Source organism: Natator depressus, chromosome 6 (assembly GCF_965152275.1).
Source record: "Natator depressus isolate rNatDep1 chromosome 6, rNatDep2.hap1, whole genome shotgun sequence".
NCBI lineage: Eukaryota > Metazoa > Chordata > Testudines > Cheloniidae > Natator > Natator depressus.
This window is the reverse complement of record NC_134239.1, coordinates 4,146,628-4,165,815: the sequence shown is the minus strand read 5'-3', so window position 1 is coordinate 4,165,815 and position 19,188 is coordinate 4,146,628. Positions and strand designations below refer to the sequence as shown.

At 45.8% G+C, this 19,188-nt stretch overlaps 1 protein-coding gene across 1 annotated transcript; it reads right to left on the bottom strand.

Annotated features, from left to right (window-relative positions):
* Positions 1–412: 412 nt before the first annotated feature.
* On the bottom strand, positions 413–1,351 carry LOC141989844 (olfactory receptor 5W2-like). Its single transcript, XM_074956766.1, has one exon. It carries the CDS (start codon positions 1,349–1,351, stop codon positions 413–415), a length of 939 nt encoding a protein of 312 aa, XP_074812867.1.
* Positions 1,352–19,188: the final 17,837 nt, after the last annotated feature.

Sequence of the window (19,188 nt, the reverse complement as noted above, 5' to 3'; positions counted from 1 at the left end):
GCACACACAAACTCACACTCTCTCTCTGTCTCCCCCATCTCTCTCTCTTACTTTTGCAATTTTATTCCTAATTTTATTCCTAAACTCTGTGTGATGGGTTGGGTCACAGAAGCCCCTTTCGAACTGCCACCCAATGTCCTGAGACATAAAGTTGAACTTTTCACACTCTAGGTGGGTGCCCCTAGCCACCAGCTTATAAAATCATTCTCTCTCTTTGGCTCTGTTATGCTTCTCATGTTTCATCCACGATCTCAGTTGGGGCCAGCAGACCTTGTTGGAATACAAACAAAGTAATAACAAGACAATAATGAACAATACTCCCATGGGCTCTGTGAAATTTCTTTGTAATGGGCTGGGAATTCGATTCACGTTTCCACTCCCCACCACGAAATCAATACAGAGTTAAACAGATTCAAGAATTGGTTAGGAGTTTCTTCATTGCTTTCCTCAGGGCGTCCTTCACCTCCGTGTTCCTCAGGCTGTAGATGAAGGGGTTCAACATGGGGATCACCAGCATGTAAAATACTGAGGTCACTTTGTCTCTGTCCATGGAATAGCTGGAGGTGGGACGCAAATACATGAAGAGGAAGGTGCCAAAAAGCAGGACCACAGCAGTTAAGTGGAAAGAGCAGGTGGAGAAGGCTTTGTGCCGGCCCTCGGCAGAGAGGATCTGCAGGATGGTGGAGATGATATAGACATAGGAGAGGAGGACAGTCACAAAGCTGCTCACTGTAATGCAGCTCATGAAAGCAAATGTCACAATCTCATTGATGTGGGTGTCAGAGCAGGAGAGCGCCAGCAGTGGGGGGATGTCACAGAAGAAATGATTGATGATGTTGGACCTGCAGAATGACAGCCGAAACGTAACACATGTGTGTATCATTGAATCCACCACCCCCACAGCATACACCCCAGCCACTAGCTGTTTACAAAGGTGCCTGGACATGGTGACCGTATAGAGCAGCGGGTTACAGATGGCCACATAACGGTCATACGCCATCACAGCCAGCAAGAGGCACTCAACATCTGAAAAAGCGATAGAGAGATACATTTGCACAGCGCAGGCAGTGTAAGAAATGCTTTTCCTCTTGGCTAAGAAATTCAGCAACATGTGAGGGGAAATTATCAGGGAAATGCAGAGGTCACAGAAAGACAAATTACTGAGGAAAAAGTACATGGGGGTGTGGAGTCGGGGATCAATTGAGATTAACGAGATCATCCCCCCATTCCCTAGCAGGGTGATACCATAAATCAGTAGGAACACCAGAAAGAGAGGAACCTGCAGCTCCGGACGATCTGTGAGTCCTGACAGAATGAACTCAGTCACCTCCGAGTGATTTCCCTCTTCCATCTCCTCCGCACAGAGATCAGGCTGCTACAGAGATGTGGGCAGGTGGATGGTGCAGAAAACTTGTCCCTTCTCTGTAATGAAGTAAGTGAAGATAAATGGAGATCAGTTTCTCAATGGTCATCGGTACCCGCTGGTACTGATCACAGCTGGTCATTCCAGGTGTTCGGTAAAATGCAGGCACTGTGCAAATACAATGACACGCAGGTTAATCATGCCCCCCGCACAAACACTCCTGTTCACTACTTCGAGCAACAAGTAGTGACTTGTGACTCTGCTGTGAGAGAATCAGGGTGAAAATCATCTCTGTCTGAAGAAATTATTTGTTAGCTGAACAAGGGGTGAGAGTAAAGGAGTGTCAATCTTTCCACCCTCTTTGATCAAGGGGAGCTCTATGGCTTGGCTTCTCCATTTGGGGTAAAGTTGCTCATTGTGCTAATTAAGCTTTTTGGCATTTACTTGAGCCTGTATGAAAACCCAGAGACATAATGGGAAGCCCTGGCTTCAGAGACTATGTAATTGCCTATTTTTTTCCAGCCCAGCAGGTCATTCTTTAGCTGAAGGGGTAGGAGTTGGGGCTGAGTCTTTTAGTGCTGGAGGTCTGGAATTTAATACCTGTTGATCACCATGGTGTCTGCGTGTGGGCGTGTGTGACTGTAATTCAGGACCAGAGCACGTACCTGCTGAGAAGAGAGAGAGAGATGTGGTGGTGTTTCCCCACTGACAAAATCTGCAAGTTTGGAGCATTTGGGAAGTTTTATACAGAGATTTGTGATCTGTGGGACATGATTCCTTGAGCAACTGAGAATAACTGAGCTCAGATAGCCATAAAACCTAATTAATGCATTCAGTGACCTAAAGCCACCCTCAGTGTAATTGGTGCCCTGGGGATTAATTCAACCTACTCTTTCTCACTGTGTTATTAAATGATGCAATTTCTACCAGAGTTACAGAGTATGAGATTTGGGGTATATTTCATCCTGCTGTTTTCAGTGACAGCTGGGTACTGCGTAGAGCTGATCCACAAGGGTTTTTTGTTTTTTTTTGTGGAGACCAAATTTTTTTTGCTAAAACTGAACATTTCAGCCCGGAAATACCATGGGGGTGCCTCAGATACCACACACCACCAATCTCTTCCATGGGCCAGGCTTCCAGGCTGGACTATATCCCCCATGATGCATGATGTTCTCTTCTCTTGCTGAACTGCCCTGGAACATCACCAGAGTCCCACAGCCATGCTTCAGGGAGGAGGAGAGTTTGGCATGTTGATGGAAATCTCATAATTTTCAGGGAAAAGAGAATTTCATGGAAAAAAGAGTTGAATGGAGAATCCAATTTCCCATCAAAAAAACTTCTCAAGAAAAGACTATTCTCTGTAAGTGCCCAATCAGGAAATACTTAAGCTAACAATGAACTTTGAGAGACACCGATCCACATCTGAGCTTTCCTCGGACTGTGGCATCGGCCTGTAAGGAACTGAGTCATGCATGGACATGTGACTTGCCCATGTGACTCCAAAACTCCATCTTGGAGCTGGATTCTCCCTAGGAGAGGGGAGGGGGTTTCCACTCACAAGAGAGAGACTGTATAAGCCCTTGGGGAAACCCCTCCATTTTGTCTTCAGCTGTCACAGAATGTAGTCTTTCTACCCCAAGGAGATGCCTGAAAGAAACTGGAACAAAGGACAGTAACTACAGGGGTGTGATTGATTGCTGGACCCAGACTAGGAGGAAGTGTAGTCTGTAAAAGAGGCTTATTGCAACATCTCTGAGGGTGAGATTTACCTGCATTTAGTTTTTTACTGTATTAGGTTTAGAGTAATGTGTTTTATTTTATTTTGTTTGGTAATTCATTTTGTTCTGTCTGTTATTACTTGGAACAACTTAAATCCTACTTTTTGTATTTAATAAAATCACTTTTTACTTATTAATTAACCCAGAGTATGTATTAATACCCGGCGGGGGCGGAAGGGGGCAAACAGCAGAGTGTATCTCTCTCTCAGTGTTATAAAAGGCAAACAGTTTATGAGTTTACCCTGTATAAGCTTTGTACAGAATGAAACAGATTTATTTAGGGTTCGGACCCCATTGGGAGCTGGGTATCTGAGTGCTTCTTAAGCTGTTTTCAGTGAAGCCTGCAGCTTGTGGGGGACGTGGTTGAGACTTGGATCTGGGTTTGCAGCAGGCAAGTGTGTCTGGCTCAAACAAGATAAGGTAGTTAAGTCCCAAGCTGTCAGGGAAAACAGGTTCAGAGGGAGACTCAGCACATCGGGTGGCAGTCCCAAAGGGGTTTCTGAGACCCAACACCTCACAGTGGTGTAGTCAAGCAGGATCTGTGCACAACTGATTCCTTTGATACACTGGTTGTAATTTTGCATTAGTTTTGGGTGTGGTGGGTGGAGAACAGACAAAGTGGTTACTGGTTTGTTATTTATTTCGGGCAAGGGAAATAGGGACAGAAAAACAAGCAAAATAAGTAAGAGTGAAAATCAAAAGAAGCTAGAACTGCAGAAGTTGCAGACTGCCCAGAAAGCCTGGACACTGGGCAATGGGAAAGTCTCTGTTAACTAAGAAGCCCCTGAGCTGAGTGCATCTCAGTTTCAGTGAACTGCAGAGGGGGTGTGGCCCAGCACAAGAAAGCAGAAAAATGACTACCAGTGAGGCAGCTGCTAAAGTAGAGCTGGTCAGACTGGAAGCAGAAGAGAAGGCAAAGGACATGGAGTTTCAATTGAAGCTCAAAGAGGGAGAGGCAGCCAGGGAAGAAGCTGCCCACAAAAGGGCTAGCGAAGCAGAGGCAGCCAGGGACAAATGATCCCTGGAGTTAAGAGACAGAGAAATACAGGCCAAGATTGAGGCCCAGAAGCATGAACTGGCTGTTATGGAGTGGAAGAGACAAAATCCACCAGCAGCTGGCCCCACTTCCCCAAAATACACAAATGGGAGCAACAAAGTCCACAGTATGATGAGTCCAGTGACATTGCCGAATATTTCATCACGTTTGTGCATCCTCCATACAATTCCTGACAATCAAAAAATGACCACATTGGTTGTAAAATTGACTGGAAGAGCTCTGGACATATTCAATAAGATGGGTATTGATGATGCTTCAAAATGTGGTAAATTTAAGAAACAGATTTTGTGGGACAAAAAGGTGGATGCAGTGGGTGGATTGGCTGAGTTTGCAGACTCTTTTGAGCTGTCGCAAGCTGCAACTAAACAGAAACCGGTGGCAGACGGACACAGGGTTGGGGGAAGCAGAATTACCGTTTTACCCCAGGGAAAGAGGAGGCTGAGCGTTCACCTCCCCATTCCCCTGTACTCGTCCCAAGTCTCCTGTACGCGCAGAGGAGCCCAAGAGGTGCTCAGATTGTGAGTCCACTGAGCACCTGAGCAATAAATGTCCTTTGCTGAGTAGGAACAGTCAGCAGGTAACATGTGAAGCTGCTGCTTCTCAGACCAGGCTGTTGCCTTTTTCCACACAGGATCTGTTAAGGTGGCTTCTACACAACCGAGCAGTCAGCACATGCATGCTGTTAAACTGAATTGGGAAAGTTCTCCTGGGATTGAGGGACATGGGTGCAGAGATTTCTGTGGTCAGGAGGGACCTGATCCAGGAGAAGGATTTGTTGCCAGGGGAAATGGCAGCATTAGAACTGGTGGGAGGTTAGAAAGTCCTTGCCCCTTTAGCTAAGATACACATGGAAACTGGTGATTTGCAGGCTGAGCTGACTGTTGCCACAGTGGCTCACAATCTTGCACTGTTTCGACTGGGGAATCATTTCTTTGATGTGGCGGAATCTGTCCCTGGCTTGGTTCACAGCGAGAAGGAATCTTGTGCTCAAAGCCCCAGGGTGGGATGTGTGTGTGAACTCACATGGGCTAGTGGGGGAAAAGGAGAGAGTCTCTTAAATTCCTCTGTAGCAGTGAAGCATGCAGCCTTTGGGGGCAGGAATGGCTGTAACCAGTTCCTGTAGCTCCAGGGCTCAAGGCAAGTCCTTGCGGGAGGGGCTGGACAAAGCCAGCTCCTGTCCTGTGATCATCTGCCTGGGGGAGGGGAATGTTCCACCTGTATCAAGAAGGCCATCCCAGCTGCTGACTGCCAGGAAGTTGCAGGTCTCCAGGGGACAGGCCCTGCTCTGGGGTCCACAGAAACATGTACCCCAAAGGTGGAAGTTGAAGTCCTGGTAACCGCTGTGGTGGGAACAGACCCCAGGCACTCTGTAGCTGGAAGCAAGCCCAACCTGAGGGAAAGAGTGGGATTTTGCTGGCCAGGGAAGGGTCTGTCATAGCTGATAGCTGTGAGCCCACAGCTGGACCAGAGTAACCTTCCCTCTTGGAGGACACAGGAGTTTCTGACCCCGAGGAGAGCCCAGAGAAGGAAGTCCAGATAGAAGGTGAGGGGGGGATCAGAGAGGCGCCCACCCAGCTGACCTGTTGGTAATTGAGGGGATCTTACCCATTCAAAGCTCTCAAAGCACACAAAGAATGTTATTCCTGATATCCTTATAAAAAATAACACAGTCTCTTCAAGGCTGGTGGGAGAAAAACTCTGCACTTGGAAAGTTTCAAAAGAGGGAGGGGCCAAGGGCAGGCATGGTTGCAGTGCCTCCTTTCCTTGCCAAAGCCTCAAACACATGCCTAAATTAAAAGCGAGGCAGAAGAATCTGCATCAGAGCACCTACCAGGGTACACAAAGGAATTGGGTAATGCAATAGACACTAGTAGTATAAGGGCCGTACCGTCAACCAAACCCTAACCCCGCCCCTTGACCCCTTAACCCCACCCACCGGAAGTCCCGCCCTCATGGGTTATTACTTCCGCGGTCAAGGCTGCCACATGACCGGAAGGAAGGTGTGTCATGTGACACCCACCCCACCCCTTAACCCCTTAACCCCACCCCTTGACCTCTGCCCCCCCTCACCGGAAGTCCCGCTCCATGGGGTATTACTTCCAGGGTCAAGGCTGCCACGTGACCGGAAGCAAGGTATGTCATGTGACCACTCTAACAACTCCTCCCACTGCCCTCTACCAATCAGGATGGGTTTCGCCCCTGTAGGACTTCCCCCAAGAGGAGCTTTGACCAATCAGGGTGAGTTCCGGGGGCGGGGTGTCCTCTCCGGAAGTGGGTCTTGTGACCCCACTAACAACTCCTCCCCTCCCACCCTCTACCAATCAGGATGGGTTTCGCCACTGTAGGACCGCCCAGAGAGGAGCTTTGACCAATCAGGGCGAGTTCCGGGGTGGGAGTGTCCTCTCTGGAAGTGGGTCTTGTGACCCCTCTAACAACTCCTCCCCCCACCCCGCTACCAATCAGGAGGGGTTTTGTTCCAATAGGACCAAGAGGAGATTTGACCAATTAGGATGAGTTCCGGGGGTGGGGTGACCCGTCCGGAAATGATTCGTGTGACCCCTCTAACAACTCCTCCCACCAACCTCTACCAATCAGGCCACCCCGAGAGCAGATTTGACCAAAATAGGGCAGGTTCTGGGATGGGGTGAACCGCCCAGAAGAGGGGCGTATGACCCCTCTGCCAATCAGAGCGCAGCACCATCACCCCATAAGACCCAGCGTCGGGCAGAAGAGGCTGTCTTTTACCAAGAGCGCGTGTTTTAGAAATCGTGGAAACATGGACTCCTTCACCACCCCCGTGAGAACTTCGGACTTTGTTTTAGCCCCAAGGGCCTTCGACAAACCGCGGAGAAAGCGCTACATCAGCGACAGTTCCGAGGAGGAGGAGGGGGCGACTGAGGGGAGCCCTTTGGCCCAGCCATTGATGGATACCCCGGACCCTGAAACCCAGCCGCTTGTGGGGCCCCACGATGAGCGTGATGGCCTCTTGTTGGCCACCCCCCGGGAGGAGGAAGGTGATCGCAGCTCGGGGAAGTCACTAGTGGACAAGATGAACGCTCAGGTAAATGAATGCTTAAGAAGTGACGGTCGGGGTGGGGGTGTAACGGGGCTAGGAACCAGGGATTGTGTAAATCAAAAACCAAGCAGTGGGGTGCTTACGCTGTTTCTTTTTTGAAAAAAAAATCTCTCAACAGCTCGATGATGCCTTTCTAGAGGGCCCAGAGACCCTGGACAGCGTTGCACCAAGCAGCGAAGATGAACCGGGCCCACCTTGTTTTTGCTCAACGCCGATAAAAAATGTTGAAGAGGGCTCCGAGGATGATGGCTATGAGGAGTTTAGGAGGAGGCTTGGCATGGAACTGATTGAGCCAGTGCCACATCGTGAGCGTAAAAAAGTCATACGGACTATTGTACCCGTTGCTGTTTATTCTGTTCTTAATCACTGTCTTAGGGAAAAGCTTTTTGAAGATTGTGAGGGCTGTGTCATAGATGCACCAGGCCAGCGGCACCATGACTGTGTGACTTGGACTTCAGTGGATATAAACTGCAAGCTCCGGGGCCTGTGTGCTGAGCTGTTTTTGGAAAGCTTATTAAACACTGTGATTGCCATAGGTTATGCTATGCAATGTCTGTGCCTAACCCAAGAACATTTAGCACAAGGGGTGACCTTGATAAATGCTGTGCAATTCAGTGGAGACCCTGACCATGTTTTAAAGAAAATGACCAAACCGGAAGATGCCTGCTTAGAGCGTTATATAGCCAGCTGGTCAGCACAAAAAGTTACAGAACCCTGCTTAAGAAAAAGGCTATTTGTAAAAAATCTAAAAGGATTAAGTTAGAAAATGGTGAGGGGCCAAACATGCGATATAAAACTTGGTAGCTGTAAATTTTAAAAAAAAATCTATTGAAAAGGGCTTTGTGACTATCTGTATTTCTGTTAAAAGGTCTCTGGCCCTTAAGGGAGCTTAAAGTCTTTTTTTTTTCTTTCTTTTTTTAATGGAGCATCTTGGTTTGTTTTCAAGGAGCTGTATGTCTTTTAAATAAAAAAAAATGTTTGTGAGAACCTAGCTCTTGTGTCTTTTGTGTAAGAGAGACCCATTTACAGAAAAAAAAAAGCTGAAATGTATGTTGTGGGAGGGGGAAAAATATCCTAAAAATGTGTTTACAATAAAACAAACAGGGATGGTTCAGACATGTGGTTGAGTACAATAGAGCTGACTTATTCTGTTGAACTGAACGGGTTTAACCACCACCCCCCCCCACTGAATAGCCAGGGTGACTGTGATTACTCACCCTTGTTGCCATAGGGTTAATTTTGATGGGGGTGCACCCATAGTAAGGGAGGTGGGTGGGTGAGGATGGTGAGTTCTGATTAATATGAAATGAAATAAAACGTGAGGAGTTTGCAGATGCTATTGGGCAGTTTAAATATAACCCCTGGAGTTGGTGGAATGCTATAGGCCAGTTTAAATATGGCCCAGGAGTTGGTTGAAGGCCACGGGGCACTTTTTCTAGAAATCACCCCCCGCCCTACCAAACTTTAAGCATGAAAGAAACATGTTTTTAAAAACAAAAACAAGCCCCAAGACAGTCATTGATATCTGCAAAGGGCCCCTCACTTGAAATGGTTTCTGTAAGAAGGCCCTACGGGTGGGGAGGGGGGGAAACAAAAAGTATTTGAACTTAAAAAGGAAAAAAAGAAAAGCAGCCCAATTGTGCAAAAAACTTATTCCCCACCCCTGATCACAAAAGGGAATGCTAGGGAGGGGTGATCCAATCAACCTGCTAACTATTTTGAAACAAAAGAGTTAGGATGGTGTAAAAAAAAAAACAAAACCTCAGGTAGCTTGGAGACTGTCTCTTTCAACAGAAACTTTCCTGAATTGCTGCTGGACTGCAAGTGGAGGTATGTTCCCTGGTTTTTTTTTTAACTCTGAATATATATATATATATATATATATATAATGCCATTTTTTGGCCATGCTATCTTAGTAAATAATGGTGCATATCTTTATTGCAGTGTGATCTGTTTAGCATGGAGCCAGTAACTTTAAGTTGCAGTTCATCACCAGGCCAAGGTAAAAAAACATTTTTAACTGTAGTTGTGCTTAATAACTTCAGGTATTACACAGGTTGAATAGGGATTTGGGAGCTAATACAAACTAACATTTTGGCTTGTTTTTTTACCCCAAAGGCCCCAAGCACACATGGCTGGGGCAGGGCGGGGGCCAGAACAACCAGGGGTCTTTTTAAAAGCATGTGGGTTTATTGAAAAGTATTTTGTTGCAAACAGTGTTTTAAACTCTGTGTGTGTGTGTGTGTGTGTGTGTGTGTGTGTGTGTGTGTGTGTGTGTAAAACATAGGTGGCTTTTAAAAAGTATATGTCTACAAACTGATGGTGATGGTGTGTTTCCAATTAACAGGGTTTTTACTTTGCAAAATGAGATGTATTTTTAAAAAAAAAATATTTGTGGGGGTTGTTTTCAAAGTGGTAGAAATAAACTCAAAACCTGTGTTTGTTGTACAGCCCGAAATGGATTATTTTGTTTTAAAGCTATGACTTTTTTAAATAGAAAAAACACCCTAATGGATATTTTTTAATTTTATTTTAAAGTTTACTAGACAGTTTCATGTGTTTTATTAGAATGTTGTTTGCTTTACAGCACGGTCAAAACATGAGCGGGTAAAAATGCTCAAAAGAAAAAGGAAACAGACAACTGAAAAGAAAAATTCACAACTATCAGTGACGGATGGATGAAGCCGGGTAAATATATTTTGCTGATTAGTCTGGTTAATTTATGAGGTTTTGTATTTTATGTACATACATAGGTGTGGGTGAGAAAGCTGGCAAAGTTACGTTTTTGTAAAATGCTTTTTTTTCCCCCCTGCCCCAAGCAGGCATATGCAGCCCTTCTGACAAGGCTGTAGTGGGAGCTACAAGGACCCCTCCCCGAGAACCACCAAAGAACCAGGAATCTGCTTTGAGACCTTTAACAACGCAAAACAGCACAAGAGTTCAGATGAAGCATCAGCCCAGTCCAAACCTCATTTACGTCAAACCCAAGGACAAAACAAAACACTCTGGTAAAAAACATCCATGCAAACACAACTCCAGTTCCTCAGCGGCCACCGCCATGCCAAGCCCTGAGAAAACTGTGAGCGAAAACGCCCACATTCACAAACCCGGAACAGGCGCTCTAGGGGTTGTGAATAAAAAAACAAGGATTGAAAACACCTGCGATGCCAAGGTATTGCAACCATGCAAACACAACTCCAGTTCCTCAGTGGCCACCACCGCACCAAGCCCTGAGAAAACTGTGAGCGAAAACGTCCACATTCACAAACCCGGAGTAGGCACTCTAGGGGCTCTGAATGTGTGCAGAAACACACACATTCACAAACCCAGAGCAGGCGCTCTAGGGGCTGTGAATAAAAAACTAAGGACTGACAAAGATCCCCCATATTCTAGTATTTGGGAAGAGTTTGATGCTTCATTCAGAAAACTGGTGGACGCTGTATCCTCGGGGGGTCTAAAACTACGGCATTCTAAAAAGATTTGGAAAAAATATGACGCTTTGTTCAGAAAACTGATGGACGCTGAATCCTCAGGGGGCCTAAAAGAAAGGGGGGCTGGAAAGAGTGGCTCTGATCAGGCATGACTAGGTGTGGAAAGGGGTACCCTCAAGGGTGCACATCAGCTCGTGTGTAAACAAAAGGGCGGACGGCGCTTGGGGGATAAACAGATGGCTGCCAAAAAATTCCAGGCCAGGGTCGCTGTAAAAATTTTAAAAAGGGCTAAAGAGGTAATGAGGGAAAAAAAACAAAAAGAGATGCCCCCTACCAGAGGCTCTCAAACTGTCATGTCTGAAAATGGGGAGGCGAAATCAGACTCTGGTTTAGAAAATTCCCCAGAGTGCTCTCTAGACGGAGTCCCATCTACTCCCAATGACCCTCCCGGAGGCGTCTCAGAGTCTGACTCTCAATTAGTATTGGATGTAGAAGATGCCACTGATGGTTCCGTAGAGGAACCCGTAAGTACCCCTGAAAATGCAGAGGTGTATACGGAGAGAGTGAGAAGTTGGCAACGTGAATTACCTAGATTTGGGGGGTCGGTGTATTGTGAGGAGTTTCGTTTTGTCCGTCTTGAGCAAATAAATTCAGCTCAACAGGCTGTTGAAGCCATACACAGAGGGATACAGCTAGTTCTTGATGACGTTAATGGTAGGGTAGGCCCTGATGATTACGTACAGTTACGTTTAGAGAGCCGTCGTTTAACTAACCCTTTGTTTTCAGTCAGAAGAACTAGGGATGAGCTGTCCGCTGAGGATTTCTTAAACCAGACCTCAAAGCTGCTTCAGAGCAATAGAGAATTGCATCTCGATGGGACATTGCGCCTCGTTGTGACAGTTGTAAAAAATAGGGGTGGGGGCGCTCGAAGAGTTTTAAATTCTATCCTTAGTAGTCAGATTATTCATAAAAAGAGACAATGTTTAGTAGACCTGACTTACACCGGTACCAATCTATGTTTTGCGGGAGGGCTCTTGGCCGTCATGGCCGGTCATAAACCTACGGATGCAGAATTCTTAGCAGAGGCTAGAAAGTTGCATGACAAACTGGGGTGGTCAGATCAAAAAAAGGTTATGCTCAGTGATGTAGCAAAGTTTGAACAGCATTTAGGAGTTAACATACAGGTGGTGTTGTATGCGGTGAAAGGTGGCTGGGTTTTTTTTAAAACGGGGGGCCCCATATACCTTAAGACTTATTTCATCCTGTTGCACAATGAACATTACTATGGGGTTCTGGATGTGAAAAAGTTGTTCGGAGCAAAAAATTACTGTGAGTTTTGCCACACGGTGCACAGTCACGACCATTCTTGCAGATATCGTTGCCGTCTCTGCTTGAGCGCAACATGCTCTGACAACATGGGTGTGCATCTGAGGTGTCCTAGCTGTAAACTGTATTGTCGGTCCAAAGAGTGTTTAGACAGACATGTCAACTGTGCGTCAAAAAACCTAGTTGAATGCCTGTCTAAAACTTTGTGCGATAAGTGTCAGGCGTACGTGGACAAGCGGCACAGGTGTAAAGGGAGGCGCTGTAAGCAGTGTCAGGGTTTGATCGTTGGAGATGTAGACGTTCACCTCTGTTTTATGGACAGTCTTAGAAAGCCTGAATCATCAGAAAAGTATATTTTTTATGATTTTGAATGCATGCAGGAGACTGGGTTGCACACTCCCAATTATATTTTTGCGATGTCCCTAAAGCCGGAAAAATCCTGGGAATTTAAGGGTGACGAATGTCTTTCTATGTTTGTTAAGACCTTTATTGGCAAAGAGTTCCAGGACTACACGTTCCTAGCACACAATTCCAAAGGTCATGATGCGTATTTCTGTGTTAGACAGCTCCTGAAGGAAAAGATGTGCATAGAACTGATCACTCAGGGCAGTAAACTAATGTGTGTGGAAGTTAAGGCCCTTGGCATTCATTTTATAGACTCTTTAAACTTCTTGCCCATGAAGCTTAGCAAGCTCCCACAGACGATGGGGTTTGAAGGTTGCAAAGGGTATTTTCCACATTTTTTTAACACTTTAGAAAATCAAAATTATGTGGGGCCTATGCCCGGTGTGGAGCACTACGGTGTAGAAAGCATGATGCTCAGGGAAAAAGCAGAGTTTCTCGACTGGTATCAAGACCACAGCTCTGAGACTTTTGACCTGCAGAAAGAGCTTGCGTATTACTGCCAGCAGGATGTAAAAATTTTGAGACAGGCTTGTATCCTATACAGAAAAGAAATTATGAATATGACGGAGAAGGTCGATCTAGTAGAGAGAGAACCCGGTAAACTCACCGAGATAAAACTGTGTATAGATCCATTCTGGCACATAACGCTGGCATCCGTCTGCATGGCTATGTACAGGTTTATGTTTTTGGAGCCTAACACGGTAGCTCTTCTCCCTCCAGACAACTATCACAGACAGAAAAAGAGATATTCGACCCCATCTATCCAGTGGCTGTTGTATATCTCTCAAAAAGAAAATATACAAATACGGCATGCTATACAGGGTGGGGAACTAGAGGTAGGCCCCTACTTTTTAGACGGTTATGCCAATATTGACGGGGTACACACAGCCTTTGAGTTTAATGGGTGTTTTTTTCATGGCTGTGTCGCCTGTCATTCTGAAAAAGCACAAAACCCTATGATGGGTACAACTTTTGGATTTCTTAATTACAGGACGCAGCTCAAGACCGACTATCTAAAACGGCTTGGTTTTGTAGTGAGGACTCTTTGGGAGCACGAGTGGGTGGTGATGAAAGAAACAGACAGGGAGCTTGCGAGCTTTTTAACCGAGCCCAGTTACCCCAGCCTCTCATGCCTAGGGATGCTCTTTTTTGGGGGAGGACGAACGCCATCCATCTATATTATAAACCTAAGCCCGGCGAAGAAATCCACTATTATGATTTTACCAGCTTGTACCCTTTTGTAAACAAAACCAAAGACTACCCTATTGGGCACCCCGATATAGTTTATGACAAATTTGGACCCCTTTCAAATTATTTTGGAATTGCAAAAGTTAAATTGTACCCCCCACGAGGCCTCTTTTTCCCATTGTTACCTTTCAGAGTGGGCGGCAAGCTTATGTTCCCGCTATGCCGAACCTGCGCGGAAACCGAGCAGCAGGAGACGTGCACCCACACTGACGAGGAGAGGGCCATCCTGGGGACTTGGTGCACGGTGGAATTAAATGCAGCCATAGCGAAGGGGTACGTGGTGGCTAAAATCTATGAAATCTGGCATTTTAATGAAAAATCTGATGAACTCTTTTTGGAGTACATAAAATTACACCTCCACCAGAAACAAGAGGCCTCAGGGTATCCCAGCTGGGGCACAGACGAAGACAAACGAAATAAGTATGTTAACGATTTCTACCAGACAGAAGGCGTGCTTTTACGCCGACACGAGATCAGGCTAAACCCAGCTAAACGCCAAATTGCTAACCTGTTCTTAAATTCTCTGTGGCGTAAATTCGTCCAAAGAACCAACCTACCCAATACCAGCATTGTGAGAGACCCCGACGAACTCTTTCAGTACCTATTTTCCCCCAACTACGAGGTTTCATCCTGTGAGTTTATCGACGATGAAACAGCGTGCGTATCTTGGAAGCACGCAAAAGACCGTTATTCTGTCTCTGGCAATACCAATGTTTTCATAGCCTGTTTCACCACCGCTTATGCCCGCTTAGAACGATACAGCCTCCTAGACGGATTGCAAGAGCGGTGCCTGTACCACGACACTGACTCTGTGATATTTGTGAAAAGGGAGGGGGCCTGGAATCCCCCTCTGGGGGATTATTTAGGGGACCTCACGAGCGAGATCCCACCAGATCAACACATCACCGAGTTTGTGTTGGCAGGCCCAAAAACATACGGGTATAAGCTGTCGGGAGGAAAGGCCTGTATGAAGGTCAAAGGTATTACCCTGAACGTAGCAAACTGTGAAAAGATCGACTTTGACAGTTTGAAAGATCTAGTCCTGGACTATTGCACGGGTCTGCGAGAAAACCCCTCAAAAAAGATAGAGGTGCAGCAACCCTCTATTGTAAGAAACAAAAATCAGTGGCAAATAGAGACAAAAACCCTTAAAAAAACACAGAAAGTCGTTTACAACAAGAGGGTCCTAGGACAAAAGGTTTAAAACCCTGCCCTACGGCTTTTGAAAAAAGGATACGAGGTGGAAACACCCCTTTTCTGCAATTTTCGCGGGGCCTAGCAACTGTGGGAAAAGTTACTTTATAAAAAATGTATTGGATAATGCCAAACAAACATTGTCTGTTATGCCTGAGAATATTGTGTGGTGTTACAGTTGTTGGCAACCTCTGTATAAAGAACTGCTCTGTAAATACCCCTTTATCAATTTTGTGGAGGGTCTGCCTGATGCTTTTGATGATGACCATTTGTTTCCTACCAATAAAGTGAACATGATTATCATAGACGATCTGATGAACTCTGCTTGTGAAAGCGATGAAATTGAGAAAGCCTTTACCAAGTACGTGCATCACAGGAACCTGAGCATTATGTATATAGTTCAGAACGTATTTTGCCAGGGAAAAAAGACCTAAACACAAAGTACATGGTTCTGTTCAAAAACCCCAGGGACAGATTACAAATTGCTACACTCGCTCGGCAAATGTACCCCGGCAAAGCTCAGTTCTTTCTAAAAGCTTTTGAGGATGCTACCAAAAGGCCTTATGGCTACTTGCTGGTGGATTTAAATGCTTCAACACCAGAAGCTTATAGGCTAAGAACTGGTCTTTTCCCTCCAGACTGGCCGGCAGTTTATACTTTAAAAAGAACAACAGCCGGGTATAAAAAGAGATGAATTATTGGCAGGCCCCTTTTTAACAGCCGGGGTTGCTGACTGAAAACATGTCTAGCTGCATGAAAAGAAACCTGGGCCTTTTAAAATTACTTAACAAATTGTCCCCGCAGCAAAGGAGGGCTATACTGTGCTCGGCCTCTGACGATCTAATAGCAGCCATCTCAGAAATAGCGCTCAACACCTTAAAAGGAAATGTACCTTTAATACCGAGGCAAGTGCGTGTGCTGAAAAAGAAACACACGCTTATAAAAACTTTGTGTAATAAAAGGGTTTCACTTAAAAGAAAGAAGCATCTGGTGAAGCAGTCTGGGGGGTTTATAGGACCCCTGTTAAGTTTTGCTATCCCTCTGATAACGGGGCTTTTAACTAATCGATAATGGAGTATGCAGAAAAAATGTACCTGGTGCCCAGCTGGCATTTGGAGCAATTAAGTGCTCCCCCTTCAGCAGAGGAAAATATCAGAACGACCGCAACACGCTTACTGGATGCTGAAATGAAATCTGTTCTTCAAAGAACTGACTTAGGTGAATATGAAAAGGCTAAACTTTACAGCACCGTGCTTCAAAGGTACCTAACGTACATGAAGCAGAGCGATGTGGACAAAGGAAAAATCAGTCTGTTTCTACCAGCACAGGAACTGAGTGTGACTGCCAAACCCTCTGAAACACCAAAGGCCTCAGACTCTGTTGCTCAGGAGGTGTTGGATAACGTGAATAAGCGTTATAAGAAAAATGCATCAGTATTGCTAAATAAGCTGGGCCAAGATAAAAACATTTCTTCATGGACCGATAAAGGGTCTTTTGTGTACAAAGGCTCTGTGGTTAATGGTTCTAACATGCTCGACTTAGTCAGGGCCGTCACCCAGACGCGCTCTGTTCCTAGCAGACATGTACCTAAAGGATGGGGTGTGTTTATGAATGCCATGGCGGAACTGAACATACCATCTTCCGTCATGGGCAACGCGACCAACAGAGATCTTTTGGAATGCCTCAAGGCCTCGATCGCCGACACCGGTGTGGACCAAGAAACAGTGACCCCTTTTTTGCCATCTAAGAAACGAAAATTGGCTAAAAGAGCCGAATGGCTCAGTTTGTGATCTTTTTCACGTTCTATTTTTTTTTAAACTGGTAATGTTTTGCTTTAAATAAAACATTTCTGAATTGGGTCATTGTGTTTTGTTTTTTTTTAAAAAACCACGCCAAACATCGATTGTCTTTAAACCCCTCACCTGGGGTGTTTTATTGGGTAACATGACTATGAAAATTGTTGCAAGATACACATGTCTGGGCTTGTTGAAACATGCTTTGAGCAAGGCTAGGCATGGCCAAGTATTTAAATTTATTTTTTAGAAAATTCATCACCATCTGGTCGTTTTGCACTAAGTCATTAGAATACAATTTTAAAATCCGGTCAAAAGATAAACCCTTGCTACGATGGTGTAAGAAAAACACGCAGGGATAGCCGCAGGCGACAGAGCTGGGGGTCTTGTAATTGTCTGTTGTGAAACACAATGTCTGTGGCATTTTTGTTTAAAAATTTCATAATGCTTTTAGGAAAGAACACACTGTTTGGGGGATGCCCGTATGAGTCAAAAAACTCTCCAAGGTTACGCTCCACCAGATACATGGCAAGCCAGTGTTCACCCAGTCGGCTGTGTGGATGCGTGTTGACCACCAAACCTAGGGGTCTCTGAGACAGCTTGCCGCCAGGGAGCCAATCGCAGGGAAACACGTCTAAGAAATTCTTTTTCGTGTAAGGGTCCGTCGATAAGACACGTGAGAGCTGCACGGTGTCCATGTTCACATGTAGTCAAACAGAACATTTCTCCTCTGATTTATCTCTATGACGTTGTCAAAAACCCCATACACGATCATATTGACGGTAATGGTTAAAGCCTTCCCAAAACGAATTTCTGCTCTCAGGTTCCCAGTTTTAATCAGGGAATAGTGATCGGCGCATTCCTGGTTGGGGGATAGGTCAAGGGCAAACATGGTGTAACCCTGTGCAAACTCCTCATGGTCGATTAACAGAGAACGATCTTTCATGTGTTTACCGGCCGTCTGTACCAGATTCATGTATTCTCTCACGCATCGTCCTGCCTCGAAGTCTGGTTGCAGAGGCTTGGTCGGTATCTGCTCACCATCCACATACAAGGCCACAAAATTAATATTGTAATGCTTAAAACGAAAGGGATTTTTAGCGTAACTTCTGCTAAAGGCATCGTTATCCATGAACCCCAGGACAAGCATTTTGGGCACCTGTCCCAAGAACAGGTTCTCCTGGTTACTGACCCTGCTGCCCTCAGGGATGCTAAACACTTTCATTCCCACATGGTCCACGGGGTATTTGGCATTAGCGGTAAGCAGGGCCTCGGCGTGCCCCAGACGAATGCTCGGGGCCACCCGTACTTTCTTCACAAAAAGGGATACTGATAGAATGCGCAGTTTAAAGCCTTCGGTTCCGCTGCCCATTAAACAGAAAGGATCTTTACTGCGCGTCAGTTTAATTTTCACATCCACTCCGTTCAACAATAGTTTTTCTTGAAAAAACAGGTCGCTGTATAGATGACCTAGAAGCTCTACTGTTCTGCTTTGAGCGGTCAGCTTTGCACGCCTCACAAACCCTAGATTCTCGCCATCCAAGTCTGTGTCTTCCTGTTGTCCGGCAATGTCTTTGTAAGAGGCCTGCGGAAAATTGCGTGGCGAGGGTGTCGTTGCTGTAATTGAGCACCGATTCTATAAAGGCCCTGTAAGGGTAACAGTTGTTGCTTTGGCTTACAAGACGGTGTCCGAGCGTGACATCCAGCTGACTAAAAATAGAGGCCACTGGGTAATTCACCAGGCCCACCTTGGCGTCCCCGTCGAGTTCAGTTCCGTCTCCTTTTACAATTTTGCAACACAGGTACAGCAGGGTGTTGTTTAAATCCATATAATCTATGCCATTCCCTGCTATAAAAAAGTCAATGGGGGCAGACTCCATAACGGCCGACAGAGGTGGCACCTCTATGTAGATGCTTTTCTCAATGCTGGTCTGCGTAGGGGCTATTTGGAACAAGTCTAGTTTGGATTTGGTGCATTCTTCAGACCCGCAGTGAACGAAAGCCATGTTGATTAAAATATATCTCTCATATCAGCCGGCGAGTGTTTCCTCTTTCGCCCAGGCTTCCTCTTGGACTTTTGCTTATGGCCGACCCTGCGGGTCAAAGCCCTTCTTTTAAAGGGTTTCGGGGGACCTGCGCGTCGCGGGTATGATGCATTTCTCTTTCTCTTCCTCCTCATTTTAATGTACATCAGCCCCGATCCTTCCTGTGGAGCTGTGTTCCCCACCTTCTCCAGAACAGCGCGGGAGACGTGACCTACCACGTCTTTAGCTATGTTTTGAGCGGCGGTTTTTACGTGGGGTTTAATAATCTCTAGCCCCCTCCTCAAAAGCGGTACGGCTTTTCGAAAGAGGCTACGGAATATTCCACCCACGCCTTCCCCATACATCACGGGGGCCCCATGATATCCGGGAAGGGCGTATCCCGCCTTGGCTTTGTAATAGTTTCTGTAGATGTTGGGATTGCCGTAATTTTTTAGGATCGCCATAATACTGTTTTCCTTTTGTAGAAAACTCG